Source organism: Erpetoichthys calabaricus, chromosome 2 (assembly GCF_900747795.2).
Source record: "Erpetoichthys calabaricus chromosome 2, fErpCal1.3, whole genome shotgun sequence".
NCBI lineage: Eukaryota > Metazoa > Chordata > Cladistia > Polypteriformes > Polypteridae > Erpetoichthys > Erpetoichthys calabaricus.
The window spans coordinates 300,185,162-300,200,503 of record NC_041395.2 but is presented as its reverse complement, the minus strand read 5'-3'; the positions used below and the strand labels follow the sequence as shown (position 1 = coordinate 300,200,503).

At 36.1% G+C, this 15,342-nt stretch overlaps 1 protein-coding gene across 1 annotated transcript in view; it reads left to right on the top strand.

The window, feature by feature from the left end:
- smc3 (structural maintenance of chromosomes 3) overlaps positions 1–12,684 on the top strand; it is a 106,133-nt gene extending 93,449 nt beyond the window's left edge. The window contains 6 exon segments of the mRNA XM_028795841.2: positions 1,291–1,538; positions 4,093–4,305; positions 4,613–4,804; positions 6,702–6,879; positions 9,813–9,919; positions 12,072–12,684. Coding sequence (XP_028651674.1) covers positions 1,291–1,538; positions 4,093–4,305; positions 4,613–4,804; positions 6,702–6,879; positions 9,813–9,919; positions 12,072–12,143 — 1,010 coding nt within the window. The 3' untranslated portion in view covers positions 12,144–12,684.
- The last annotated feature ends 2,658 nt before the right edge of the window (positions 12,685–15,342 follow it).

Below are 15,342 nucleotides of genomic sequence, written 5' to 3'. Positions count from 1 at the left end.
AACCTTCAATATCTCATAGTGGATAGTTAGTTTAGTTTTTCTTAATTTACGCTCAGCTCTCCAGCATGTTCTCTTTAAATCAGACACTCTTTGGGTCTTCCATGGTATAACAATGCTAGAAGATTTTTTAACTGTCTTTTCAGGTACGACTATGTTAGCAGCAGCTCTCACCTTGGTATTAAAATTTTCCACCTTACTGTACTATTTACATTATCCTCGCTTTTTGTAGTTAGCACTACAAACAGACTGGTTGCTTAGAATGTTTGTAAATTTTGAAGCTGCTGATGAATCAAAGAAGCGTTTTTTAAGCGTATTACTAGGGAGATGTGCCTTGTCCTTTGAAGCATTGAAGCACTAAATAAATTTTATTTTGGTATTAACACGTGGAGCAGCTCATGTCATTGTGGTGCAGACTGGCCAAATAGCCATATCGTTTGAGTCTTGTTTCTTGGCTACAATTGTTGTTAGCACTGGTAGCCTCCACATCCCACATTCCTATACACATAACTGTGGATACATGCAAGTCGCATTCCAGCACCGAACTGTATACACTGGTTAGAAAATGGACAGATGCTTGATCTGATAAGACATCTGTATATGGGCCCATTACAGTCAGAGAATTAATGGATATCCTTTGTTCGTTAATTTGGGCTGTATAGGAGACTATTTAAAAGCAGTTAATGTTGTTTTTCATCTCCTTTTACAAATGCGGGACAGTACAAGTTAAATGATTGCACTTCATTTGATCAGTGATGTTATTCCACTTTCAAAGCTCACATAAATCTGTTTCTCAATTAATTCCAAAAGTGGAAAAACTCGACCTTTATATGTCTTTTTTTATATATTTTTTTAAAATAATAAACTGTGATTCCCGTTCTCACACGTTGAAATTTTCATGCACAAACTTAAAAGCATACCTCTATATTTTCAAATTATGTTGATGCTGTGCTGTATCATTACCACAGGGAGACATTTTTATATGTAGTTGCTAGCCTAATTTGCAGATATTAGGTATAATTTTGGAGAAATGTCTATACAAACATTGTTGAAAAAGAACAAACTCCAAACAGAGAGTACCTTGCTCCGAGATTTGAACTAAAATCTCTGGAAGATGGCACAACTAACCGCAGATCAAAATCGTGAGTAAAATTATGCAGCCCCAAATGAATTAAAGTTCTAACAGGGTTATAAAATATGAGGTGTTTTGGATTATAGTGCTTTTGGAAATTTTTGCAAAAAAATTATTTTTTATGAAAAATGTATTTTAATAGTTATATGTATTTTTTTCAGATCTTGATGGACTGATTGACAAGACAGAAATTGAGATTAAAGAACTTCAGAAGAGTGTGGAACGGTGGAAAACTATAGAGAAAGAACAGAATGACGCTATTAATCATGATACTAAAGAGCTGGAGAAAATGACAAACCGACAAGGAATGCTGTTGAAGAAAAAAGAAGAGTGCATGAAGAAAATAAGAGAACTTGGTTCCCTTCCTCAGGAGGCCTTCGAAAAATACCAGACTCTTACATTGAAACAAGTATGTTTAAAGATGTTAAGTCTTCTTACTGCTTTAAGCGCAGTTCATTTGTGAACAAACTTGTGCAGTGTTACATACATTTTTCAATTAACAGTTAACCTCTACAAAGCAGAGCAGGTCAAATGGTGCTTTCTCTTAATATATCTACCTTCATATCATTTTTTTAAAGAACATTTGCAAGCTTAGGGTATATACTGGACAGCATCATCAGTTTGTTCCCAACTCTGGTTTATATTACATTTCTCTAATCCAGCCAGTCTTAGATTTATTCATTTATCTTCTTTGATATTAGGACTTAACTAGTAGGTGGAAGCCTCTTTTCTGCACATCCATAATCACAACTTGAAGATCGTTTCTAAGTACACCAGAGTTTGCCAAGCAGTATAGATTTTTTTATTATTATTATTGTGGTTGTTGTTATAAGCCATAAAGCAAATATTTAAAAAAACAAGCAATGGAAATGATACATCTTACCCACCTCAAGTTATTGCCATCTTTAGTGTTTGGCAAGATTTAAAAAATTATTATTTCTTCCTTTGAAGTATGATGTCAAAGCGCTGTGAACTGTTTTATAAATATTGTCTTGTTTTGCATACTCGATGCAGTGAATGGAGTCCTACTTCTGCATATGGGCAGACTAAATATGGAATGAACCATAGAATATTAGAAGAATGCAAATATTTTATCCACTCCTTATTAAGTTTTATGCGTTTAGGAATTAATGGAAAAACTGACCACAAAGCAATAAAGCTAAATGCCTTCCCCAGAAAAAAAAATGTGTGTGGTAAAATTACTAGGATGTTGAATTTTAAACTACAAGGTTACTAATTGAATTCTGTCTTCTGATTTACTCTCTTAATCCGAGCAGCTTGTTTCATAAATGCCTACTGCTAAAACATCTTAATGTACAGCTTTGTATATTGCCATTGCTGGAGGCAATAATTCTTAAAAGTGCGAGTGTTTATTTATTTATCTACTTATTTATTTATTATCTCATAGTGTTTGTGCATTGCCCTGCCCACAACACATAGTTGATTGGAAATCCTTTATTTTTTGTAAAAAAAATTGTCTAGTTAGTGCAGCTTTTAAATTATGTATTGGCTTGTGCACACCTGAAAAAAGACAATCCCATTTAAAGAAACAGTCAGTACACAAGATTCACAATTTCATGTGTTTTTATGCTTTGAAAAATTTTGAAGTGCAAGAGTGGTCCAGGAGTTTTAGACCGTTTATTAGTAGACAAGAATTCTTTAAAGTGATTGATCTGGAATAGGGCACCACAAATAGAATGATAAAATCAGTGTACAGTATCTTCAAGGGGATACCTGTATTCTTGTAGGAACCCCACTTAATTTTATCATGGCAATGATTAGTGCTGCAGATGGGAAAGTTCGATCAAGGAATAAAATTTGGAACTAAAATAGTTTGAATATTTAAAACCTTTTTTTTTGTTATAATAAATAATAAATCAGCGATTTTAAAAGTTCATAAATTTACTACCATTCTCTAGCTGTGATGTATGTTTAGATAATAAGCTTGGGATCCTGATATAGGATCATCACTAGTAACATTGCTAGTGGAAAAACAAATTTGACAGTCACAATAAACAATCAAGTGTCCTAAAAACCAAAGGATTCTATTTGTCAGAATATTCAACCATATTACATGATCTGCGGCATCATATCTTTTTTTGAATATATGCAGTGTGTGATTTGTATCTAAAGGCATGCCTTCTAGGAGGAGTCCTTTGGGACATGTAGAACCAAATTTAAAACTTTGCCGTGCGGGATGTTATTTTAGTTCTGTGGGCTGGCCTCATGTTTTTTTTTTTTTTTGCTAATGTTTAAACAGACAGGGGAGGGAGTGAGAGCTTTGGAATACAGATGCGTGTTGGATTTAAAATTAGTTCTGTGAAGCCTGCCACCTTCAATGCAAATTTACAGAGAATAGTATGCTTACACAAAGTTATGTATGTCCATGTTGACCATGCAGGTGGTATCATTTCACTTAATTTTCTGTTTGTGTGTGTGTTTTTTTTTCTTGTGTGACTGGAGCTGTTAACACTTCAGTTCTGTTTATGTAGACCATAGGATGCAAGCATTCAAGGTGGCAACTGAATTCAGTGCTAATGTTTATTACATGAGTTTTTTTTGATAAACAGGCCTAATACAATATAGTAATGAATGTCTTACTCACATAGTCTTTAAAAATCACAGTCAAGACATCTGCATCAACTCAATAACTTGCTTATTTTGGTGGGTAATATTACATTAAGCTATTGGCACTGACTCCCAGATTGGTCCCTGCTAGGATTGTTTCCTTTTGTTTGAAAGTCTTCAATGGTTCAAGCAGATATTGAAAATGAAGAAATTAATATATATTATATTAACCCTGATAGTATAGCTGAAAGTTTTTGTTTTTTTTACAAAGCCATGTCTTTTATTAATAATTTTGTATTAAACTAAATAAAACATAATCTTAATGAATTGTTGTTTTTTTTACTTTAGTGTATTCTCTATCTTCTACAGTATCTTGTTACTTTCTTCCACTTTAGTTATTCCGAAAATTGGAACAGTGCAACACAGAACTGAAGAAATACAGCCATGTTAATAAGAAAGCTTTGGACCAGTTTGTGAACTTCTCTGAACAAAAGGAAAAACTGATAAAAAGACAAGAGGAGTTAGACCGTGGTTACAAATCTATTATGGAATTAATGAATGTTCTTGAACTTAGAAAATATGAAGCTATTCAACTAACATTCAAGCAGGTAATGTATCAACTCTGAAAATCACAGCAGTATACATGAACTTGATGAGTACAGAGAACAGAATTCTAAAAAAAATTGTATTTTTTTCTATATATGTCTTTCTTATAAATTTGTTCACAGTTCTCTCAGTCTAGAATTTTATAATCTAATGACTTTAAAATAAGGTTGTCAGTTTTACATACTTTTTGAAGCAAGTCTTACAAGTAGAAACCTCTAATAATCTTTTGTAGTTATCTTAACATTTGTATTGAATGTGCATACTTGTCAGAGCACCATGAACATTTTAATTATTTGCTTTAAAATGCAGGTGTCCAAAAATTTCAGTGAGGTTTTCCAAAAGTTGGTTCCTGGAGGAAAGGCCACACTTGTAATGAAGAAGGGGGATACTGAAGGAGGACAATCTCAGGATGAAGGAGAAGGTGGAGGTGATGGTGAAAGAGGATCAGGGTCACAAAGCAGTGTTCCCTCTGTAGATCAGTTCACTGGAGTTGGGATTAGGGTAAGTTGTTTTGTGATGTTTTTTCTTTTTTTTTATTACTTCAGATAAAGCCTTAGGACTCCCATAGATGATAATTTGAGGGCTTTGTATTCAGAAATTTTGGGTGAAAGGATAGCAATCAGTACTTTTTCACTGTGTATCTTGTTTATCTCAAGTTTGGGTTTATTGCTAACTTGAATTTTTTCTTGATTGTCTCCTCAGAAAAGTGCTAATAATAAATGCCAATAGAAACACACACTTGAGTATACATAGCATACAACACATATTATATATTTTTTATTATACAGTAATCCCTCGCTATATCGCGCTTCGCCTTTCGCGGCTTCACTCCATCGCGGATTTTATATGTAAGCATATTTAAATATATATCGCGGATTTTTGCTGCTTCGCGGGTTTCTGCGGACAATGGGTCTTTTAATTTCTGGTACATGCTTCCTCAGTTGGTTTGCCCAGTTGATTTCATACAAGGGACGCTATTGGCAGATGGCTATGAAGCTACCCAGCTTACATTTCTCTTTCTCTTGCGCTGACTTTCTGTGATCCTGACGTAGGGGGATTGAGCAGGGGGGCTGTTCCCACACCTAGACGATACGGACGCTAGTCTAAAAATGCTGAAAGATTATGTTCACGTTGCTATCTTTTGTTCAGCTGCTTCCTGAAATGACATGCTGCACCGTGCTTTCGCATACTTAAAAGCTGGAAGGGCACGTATTGATTTTTGCTTGCTTGTTTCTCTCTCTCTCTCTCTCTCTCTCTCTCTCTCTCTCTCTCTCTCTCTCTCTCTCCCTCTCTCTCTCTCTCTCTCTCTCTCTCTCTCTCTCTCTCTCTCTCTCTCTCTCTCTCTCTCTCTCTCTCTCTCTCTCTCTCTCTCTCTCTCTCCTCCCCCCCCTCTCTCTCTCCCTCTCTCCCTCTCTCTCTCTCTCTCTCTCTCTGTGTTCTTGACAGAGGGGGTGTGAGCTGCCGCCTTCAACAGCTTTGTGCCGCGGTGCTTCGCATACTTAAAAAGCCAAACAGCCCTATTGATTTTCCTCTGCCTTTATGACAGTCTCTGCTCCTGACTTCTTTGAAGAGGAAGATATGTTTGCATTCTTTTAATTGTGAGACGGAACTGTCATCTCTGTCTTGTCATGGAGCACAGTTTAAACTTTTGAAAAAGAGACAAATGTTTGTTTGCAGTGTTTGAATAACGTTCCTGTCTCTCTACAACCTCCTGTGTTTCTGCGCAAATCTGTGACCCAAGCATGACAATATAAAAATAACCATATAAACATATGGTTTCTACTTCGCAGATTTTCTTATTTCGCGGGTGGCTCTGGAACGCAACCCCCGCGATGGAGGAGGGATTACTGTATATATATATATATATATATAGCAGGTTTTTAAATGATTGCCTGCTTTCAGGATGACAGTTAATTGTATAGTCAGTGGAACAGAAGAGGTGGAATATGCGTTGCTGAAACGCAAGTGATGTTAGGTGTCCTCTGAGTATTTCAACTTCGTTTTAAAGGCACAAATGGAAACTGCATTTGACCTCCCTTGTTTACTTTCTCCAAGCCCTATAAAACACTCCTGTGGCTCACATATATAACAAAAAATAAAGCATTTGTTTTTATACACTAAAGTTCATAAGTTTGGAATCACCCAGAAATTTTCATGTTTTGATAAGAATTGATACTTCTTTTTTATCACAGAACCATTCACTTGGTTTGAAAATATAACCAAGGCATTCCTAATGTTATAAATGGCTATACAACTTAAGTTGTATGTAGTAATGTTAAATGCAAAACAAGAAACTGATAAAATGCATATCAGTGATTATTTATTTTCATTATAATTGTATGTACTTTTCATGAGATGTGCTAAATATAAAAGAAAAATGCATTTTCTTTGGGCTAAGGTTTCATTTACTGGAAAACAAGGAGAAATGAGAGAAATGCAACAACTCTCTGGTGGACAGAAGTCTCTGGTGGCCCTTGCACTTATATTCGCCATTCAGAAATGTGACCCTGCTCCTTTTTACCTGTTTGATGAAATTGACCAGGCTTTGGATGCTCAGCATAGAAAGGCTGTATCAGGTAAGCATTCATTCGATTACTCTCTATTTGATCTACTAGAAGTAGCTCATTCAGGCAGCATGGTTGGTTAAGTTTTAATGCCACTGCCTCACAGCTTCAGAAGCATGTATTCAGATATAAGACAAGGTGTTTCTGGTGCATGGATTGCACGTTAGGTTGAGTGGCAGTTCATATTTGGCCCAGTGCAAGTGAATGTATGTGCGTAAATGTGCCCTACAATGTACTGGAATTTCTTCCAGAACAGGCTGTTGATGATACTGCTGAGATGGAGACAGACTTGCTATGAGCTTAAGTAAACTAAACAGGATAAGTAAGTGTATTAATAGATTTACTTTACTGAATTTAGTTTTACCCCAATAATTAATTTTCATTTGATCAATAGTGTTGTAAATGTGCCACTGCATAATATGTCAGCTTCATTACGAAATATTGAATCTGAAATGGAACCGGGAACCTTTAGTATGTTGTGTGTTTTCATAAGGTTTCATAATCAATTACATACACTTTAAAAATAAAGAATACAATGTTTTTAAATATAATGCAGGAAATATTTGATCATGTTAACATCTTTTGGTAAAACAGCTTTATATTTTGACTAAAACAGCAGTACAAGCAGAAGAGCATACATTATGATTTGATGCTAATCAATTTATCTGGTCAAAGAATAGAAAACTAGGAGCCAGTATGTTTTTTAAAATTACTATAGTATTATTCTAGCATATGCCAATACCACTCCACTGATCCTGTTTTATCTGTGTGGCAATGCAATCTCAGTTAACTAAATCATAGTTTAGAGCTGTAATTCAATAAAATAATAGATAGATAGATACTTTATTAAAATCCCAAGGGGAAATTCACAAATTAAAGAAAAAAAAAAGTTTGAGGATGAATACTGTAATGTGCTCTGTGTCCCAAAACTATTTTGAAGAAAAAAAATCTAACATTGTAAACAGATACTTGTAAATCCTAAATAATAAGATTATGGTTGAATTTAGGAAGCTCAGCATACTGCCATTTTTTGCATTACATTACATTTTTGGTCCTGGCACTTGCAGTGTAGCAACATTTATTTTTATATTTACATGGGAAATAAAAAGGCTCCTAGAGAATTTGCATAAGAGCAAGCATGCTTGCTGCAAAGTTGAAAAAGACTAACACTTCAACCTTGGAATACTCAGGTGTAAGGCACTTTCAAGAGGATCGAATTGGCCGTACTTAAAGGGGTTTATAAATTTATTCATATGATTGCATTAGAATATTACAGTGGAGCGAGTAATAGCCAAGTTAATCCTTACAAATCTGCAAAGTTCAGATAATCACAGTTGGTAATGTAATCTTCATGTTTTAAGTTTTGGAAAGGGTAATAAACAATCCTGGTAAACATTGTTTATGATTGACTTGATATATCAGTTTACTTTAAAGTTGAATGTAACCTCATATCTATGAGTTGTGAAACTTAAACTCCTAGATAAGATCAGTGCACAAATGGGGAGACCACACACATACTTAACTGCTGTGGGATTTGAGCACAGCTTCCTGGAGCTGTAAAACCTCAATGATGGTCACAAACATTTCACACTCTGCACATGATATGTGTGTGCCCCAGCAAACATAAACACTTTCATCTACTAATATACTGTATATTACGTGAAGAAAATGAATTGTAACAAGAATGTTAATTGTGCAGTAAAACTAAACTATTGTCATTTCCACTGGGTACAACTGTCTTTTAGTTGTTCTATTTGATCATTTGTGTAGTCTTTTGGGGAGGGGTGAATGGGGATGATGGAGTTTACCCTGTTAGTCAGCAGACCTTACAATCAGTACTAGTAATCTCAATCATTGAAATATGTGCATTTGTACAATAAAATAAAGTCCCATTGTGCCTTGCTCTCTATTGGCAAGCCATTTATGTGAGCTTTCCAGTTTTCTTATCAGGCATCTTCTTATCAGTTTATCAGAAAGTGATCTAATATAGCATTACCAACCAAGTGGCATGTTAAGAATATATGATACTTTGGTAAGACTATTTGTGAATATTAGAGTTTTATTTGGTCTTATTAAGCACTAATTAAGGGTTCACACACCTTATACTGAGCTGCAATTTTGACATGTGTATTATGCCCCACTTAAGCCCACAAAGTGAAGTTATTTAAATATGCCATATTGCACAGAGATAAATAAAAACCACATTGTCATTGCTTTGTAAGTATTAAGATGAAAAGAAGCATTTGTTAATGTCTTTATTCGTAAAAATATGTGATTAATACATGCCTTATAGGTAGAACCCTATTTATGTCTCATTCATGTTTTTCTTTTTTGGCATAAGTTTCAATAACTATTTTATCAAAAGAAAAGAAAAACTTGTTTATGAAAAGTCCAAAATAAATTAAATATTTCTGCCTAGTTCTTTCCTGGGTACTCCGGCAGTGTTTTTGCATGTTTCATTTAAATTTTATTGTCTTGCTATCCTTATGATTAGAAAGAAATAATTGCTTGAGAGTTGAAGATCAGACCCTCTGCTACCCTGCATCAGTATCTCAAATGGAACTTTTGAGATACTACTTAATGCATAATTTGACAAATAAGATTAAGAACTTGTTATCCCAGGATATTTATACTTTAATCTGATACAAGATTAATCTGCAAATGTATGTCTTCTGACAGTATATTATGCACAACTCATATGATATCATGCGTATAATGAGTTAGTTATCTTTCTCCTGTGGTTTTCTTCATGTACTTTGAAAGATCCATGGACACAAAAGTCAAATAACATTTTTAAGGAACACTTTATATTTTATGTTTTGATGACTAACTGAATATTTTTCTTGGTTGTTGTTGCATTACTAGATATATTTAGTAAGTGCAGTTTGCATTTACTGTAAATTTCGATACAGATTAAAGTTTATCTTTTGTGTTTTGTTTTATAGATATGATTGTTGAATTGGCAGAGCATGCCCAGTTTATTACAACAACATTCAGACCTGAGCTTTTGGAGTCTGCTGATAAATTTTATGGGGTGAAGTTCAGAAACAAGGTGAACAGTTAAAAATTATTATCATACATCTAGGAAAACAAAAATTAAATATTTTGGATTAAAAGGCCAATAGATTTTTCTTTCTTTGATTTGTTATAAACTCAAACCTGTGTATAACTCTTTGAAACTTTGTGTCTGTTTTGTAGAGAAATAATAAAAATAAGCCTTAAACAAATGATATAATAATGCTACCAAGCAACCAACACTTAGAATACTGCTATCCATCCATCCATCCATTTTCCAACCCGCTGAATCCGAACACCGGGTCACGGGGGTCTGCTGGAGCCAATCCCAGCCAACACAGGGCACAAGGCAGGAACCAGTCCTGGGCAGGGTGCCAACACACCGCAGGACACACACAAACACACCCACACACCAAGCACACACTAGGGCCAATTTAGAATCGCCAATCCACCTAACCTGCATGTCTTTGGACTGTGGGAGGAAACCGGAGTGCCAGGAGGAAACCCACGCAGACACGGGGAGAACATGCAAACTCCAAGCAGGGAGGACCCGGGAAGCGAACCCAGGTCCCCAGGTGTCCCAACTGCGAGGCAGCAGCGCTACCCACTGCGCCACCATGCCGCCCTACTGCTAGTGTTTATGCATATATGTGGGTTGCCTTTTATAGGTGGACGACATGCAGTATGCATCTTTCACACACAAGACAGAATTTGCAAAACAAAAAAAATCTAAATACTTTCTCCATATGTAATGAAGCTTCACTTTTGTCATTCTGTTTTTATCACAAAAAAAAAAACCTACTACTTTAATTGGTTTGTGCATGTTGTCTGGTTTACTCCCTAAGAATTAGACTCACTCTTACAATGAATTCCATCTCATCTTCAACCTTACTCTTTGATTATTTTGTTCCTCTCCCATCACAAAGTACCTCTTCACCCATCGTTCTCTACTATGTTCTTCGCATGTTTTAATTACCTTAGCCTACGTCTGCTGTCTGCACTGCATGGAATGTCTATAGGCTACTGATTCTTTTCTTTAACTTTGTTCTTTTGTTTCTCTCTTTTACTTAACTCTTAGTTGCCATTTTTATTTCCATCATCTGTCATGTTCTGAATTTATTAACACTGCCTTTCTCATGTAAAATCTACAACCTCTTACATAATTTAACTTTTTACACTAGGCAGCAGTCGTCAGAATAGGGGACATTATCTTGAAATTTTTCCATACATATTTCACCCTTGTTAACATGGCTTAATCCACTTTTAAGATGTCACTTATGTATTCAGAATAATCTGCTTTCTCAAAAAAAAAAATCCAGTATAGAAGGTTACACTTGCTACATTAACATCTGGCACTTCCCCACTTTTTACAACAAAGTCTGCATTAATTACATGCACCAAAGAGAGCTTCTCCCAACATATTTTCAACACATGGCCATGCACCCACCACTTTCACACTGCTACTCTTTCAGCATTTTATCATTTTGATCTTTGGGGGCATGGGGACTTCCTTTGAGTAACTGCATCGAGCCATTGGATTGTAAACTGCTGCCAACTACCATTTGTTTAATTTTAACCAGCATCCAAATATGTTTTGGCAACACATTTGCTTCTGTTATTCACATACTTTTATGTAACAAGACAATAATGAAGGCTTCTTTTGGTATAAAATGTAACATGTTTTTCTTTAAGTATTCAGTTTACCTATGACCACATACCTTTAGGTGATGGACAGTTGAAGACAGTTGAATACAGAAGTATCCAGAATGCTCATCCTTAATATAAAAGAATTTCCGTTTGAATAAATTAGAAGAGCAATAACATAAAATTCATAGAATATATTGTCTGTTGATGCAAATAGGGTTATGATGGAATTTTGACAGAATTGCATATTAAATTATATAGTTTAATTTTATTTGAGATTTCATAACTTTTTCCACCCTTTCAAATCAATATTTTGGTCTAAATTGTAATAAATATATTATTATTTTCAAAAATTTTGTAATGGAAAAAGACCATGCAGAAACGTGTACTCAATTGAAACCTTGGCTACAAGTTTTATTTATTTATTTATTTACTTATTTGCTTGTTTTTTAAGAAAGCAGTGTTTAAATTAGTCAACAGGTATCCAGTACAATATTTGAAAAGCTTTTTTTGTATATTTATTTTTTGTGTTCTTTTTTGTATAGGTAAGTCACATCGATGTCATATCAGCAGAACAAGCAAAGGATTTTGTAGAGGATGACACCACCCATGGATAAGAAGTAATTAAAATGTGCCAAATCACATGAATAGTCTGCGCCATGCGTCAGTTTTGTGTATGTGTTTATCTGTTTTCAGGCATTCAGAAAATATAAACTGTCGAGCAATCTTTGCTCAGCCTGTTTGATGTACATTTTTCCATAATCTTTGTTTTAAATACTATGACCGCTACTGAGAAAAATGTTTATCTTGGTCATAATCTTATCAAGAAAAGATTTGTACTGAGTTTCATAGCTAATGACCACGTACGAAAAACTTGTTAAATTTACAATATTTTAAAATTTTTAAGTAAGCAGATCTGTCATTCAGAGGTTTTTGTTTCCCTTTGTAATGTGCATTTACTGTTTGCATCTATTTTACCCAGTGTTTTGGCTGTTGTAGACATTCAAATTGTAACATACATTTATCTGTTCTGTAGTTTGCACTTGCTAAATTTTTATATAATTTGCTTTTTTCTCGTTTGTAATGTTAATATTTCTACTGTATTTGCTTTTCCAAGTGTAAACAATTTCAATAAAATATATCTGCTTGAGTGATAAATGTGCTTTGATTTGTTACTCCTTTTTTATATCTTATTTTTTTCCATAAACAAACTTATATGCTACTTAATATATGAAATGTGTTTTATTACTTTTTTTTCATGCTACAATATTTGAGCGGAAGTGTAACTACATTTTAACACATATGATGTGTTTATTTGTGGGTAATCACTGTTTAGGTCAGTGTCGTGGAACAGCTTGTAGCACTGACTTTTCATTACTTGTGCCCTTGTTCAATTCCTGACCATTTTGCCTCCTACATGAATGTAGTATTTACTCCCCCTGTTGCCATAGAATTCTTCTGTGAGTTCTAAATTCTTGCAAGAACTCAGATATTTTGTTAGATTTACATGCTATGCCCTGTGATAGACAGGAGTCTCATCTAGGTTTGGTATGTGACTCACACATGTGGCTGCTAGCTGTCAGTTCTGGCTCCTCACAAAAAGGAGTTCGCAAAACTGATGTATTCAGTTTTTGGACCACTTAAGATATCATGTTTTCTTCACCAACTACATGTAACATTCTCAAATACTTAATCTTTCTGCTGCTCCCACTAGGGGTCGCCACATCAGATCATCTTCTTCTATATCTTTCTGTCCTCTACATCTTGTTTTGATACACCCATCACCTGCATGTCCTCTCTCATCACATCCATAAACCTTCGCTTAGGCCTTCCTCTTTTTCTCTTGCCTGGCAGCTTTATCCTTAACATCCTTCTCGAAATATACTCAGCATCTCTGCTCTGCACTTGTCCAAACCAGCGCAATCTCGCCTCTCTGACTTTGTCTCCCAACCGTCCAACTTGAGCTGGCCCTCTAATGTACTCGTTTTTAATCCTATCCATCCTCATCTCACCCAATACAAATCTTAGCATCTTTAACTCTGCTACCTCCAGCTCTGTCTCCTGCTTTCTGGTTAGTGCCACCGCCTCCAACCCTTATAACATAGCTGGTCTCACTACCGTCCTGCAGACCTTCACTTTTGCTGATATCCATTTGTCACAAATTACTCCTGACACTCTTCTCCACCCATTCCACCCTGCCTGCACTCTCTTTTTCACCTCTCTTCCACAATCCCCATTACTCATTACTATTAATAATTTAATAGTTAATATATTATTAATATTATTAATTAATAATTAATAATAATTTGAGTAATTGCCCATTACTGTTGATCCCTAGTATTTAAACTCATCTACCTTCGCCAGCTCTACTCCTTGCATCCTCACCATTCCACTGATCTCCCACTCATTTACACACGTGTTCTGTAACCCTACTGACCTTAATTTCTCTTCTCTCTAGAGCATATCTCTACCTCCCCAGGGTCTCCTCAGCCTGCTCCCTGCTATCGTTACAGATCACAATGTCATCAACAAACATCATAGTCCACAGGGATTCCTGTCTAATCTCATCTGTCAACCTGTCCATCACCACTGCAAATAAGAAAGAGCTCAGAGCCAATCCCCGATGTAATCCCACCTCCACCTTGAGTGCATCCGTCACTCCTACCGCAGACCTCACCACTGTCACACTTCCCTTGTACATACCCTGTATAACTCTTACATACTTCTCTGCCACTCCTGACTTCTTCATACAATACCACAGCTCCGCTTGAGGCACCCTGTCATATGCTTTCACCAGGTCCACAAAGACGCAATGCAACTCCTTCTGGCCTTCTCTAAACTTCTCCATCAACATCCTCAGAGCAAACAGTGCATCTGTGGTGCTCTTTCTTGGCATGAAGCCATATTGCTGCTCACTAATCATCACCTCACTTCTTAACCTAGCTTCCACTACTCTTTCCCATAACTTCATGCTGTGGCTCATCAATTTTATCCCCCTGTAGTTACTACAGTCCTGCACATTGCCCTTATTCTTAAATATTGGCACCAGTACACTTCTCCACTTCTCAGGCATCCTCTCACTTTCCAAGATTCCATTAAACAATCTGGTTAAAAACTCCACTGCCATCTTGCCTAAACACCTCCATGCTTCCACAGGTATGTCATCTGGACCAACGGGTTTTCCATTCTTCATCCTCTTCATAGCTGTCCTTGCTTCCTCCTTGCTAATCCATTGCACTTCCTGATTCACTATCTCCACATCATCCAACCTCTTCTCTCTCTCGTTCTCTTCATTCATCAGCCTCTCAAAGTACTCTTTCCATCTGCTCAACACACTCTCCTCACTTGTGAGTATGTTTCCATCTTTATCCATTATCACCCTAACCTGCTGCACATCTTTCCCAGCTCGGCCCCTCTATCTAGCCAATCGGTACAGGTCCTTTTCTCCCTCCTTAGTGTCCATCCTCTCATACAACTCATCATACGCCTTTTCTTTAGCCTTCGCCACCTCTCTCTTCACCTTGCACCTTATCACCTTGTACTCTTGTCTAATTTCTGAATCTCTCTGACTATCCCACTTCTTCCTCTGTATACTATCCTGTACTTCCTCATTCCACCACCAGGTTTTCTTTTCCTCTTTCCTCTGTCCAGATGTCACGCCAAGCACCCTTCTTGCTGTCACCCTTACTACATCTGCTGTAGTTTCCCAGCTGTCTGGTAACTCTTCACTACCATCCAGTGCCTGTCTCACCTTCTCCCTAAACTCAACCTTGCAGTCTTCCTTTTTCAAATTTCACCATTTGATCCTTGGCTCTG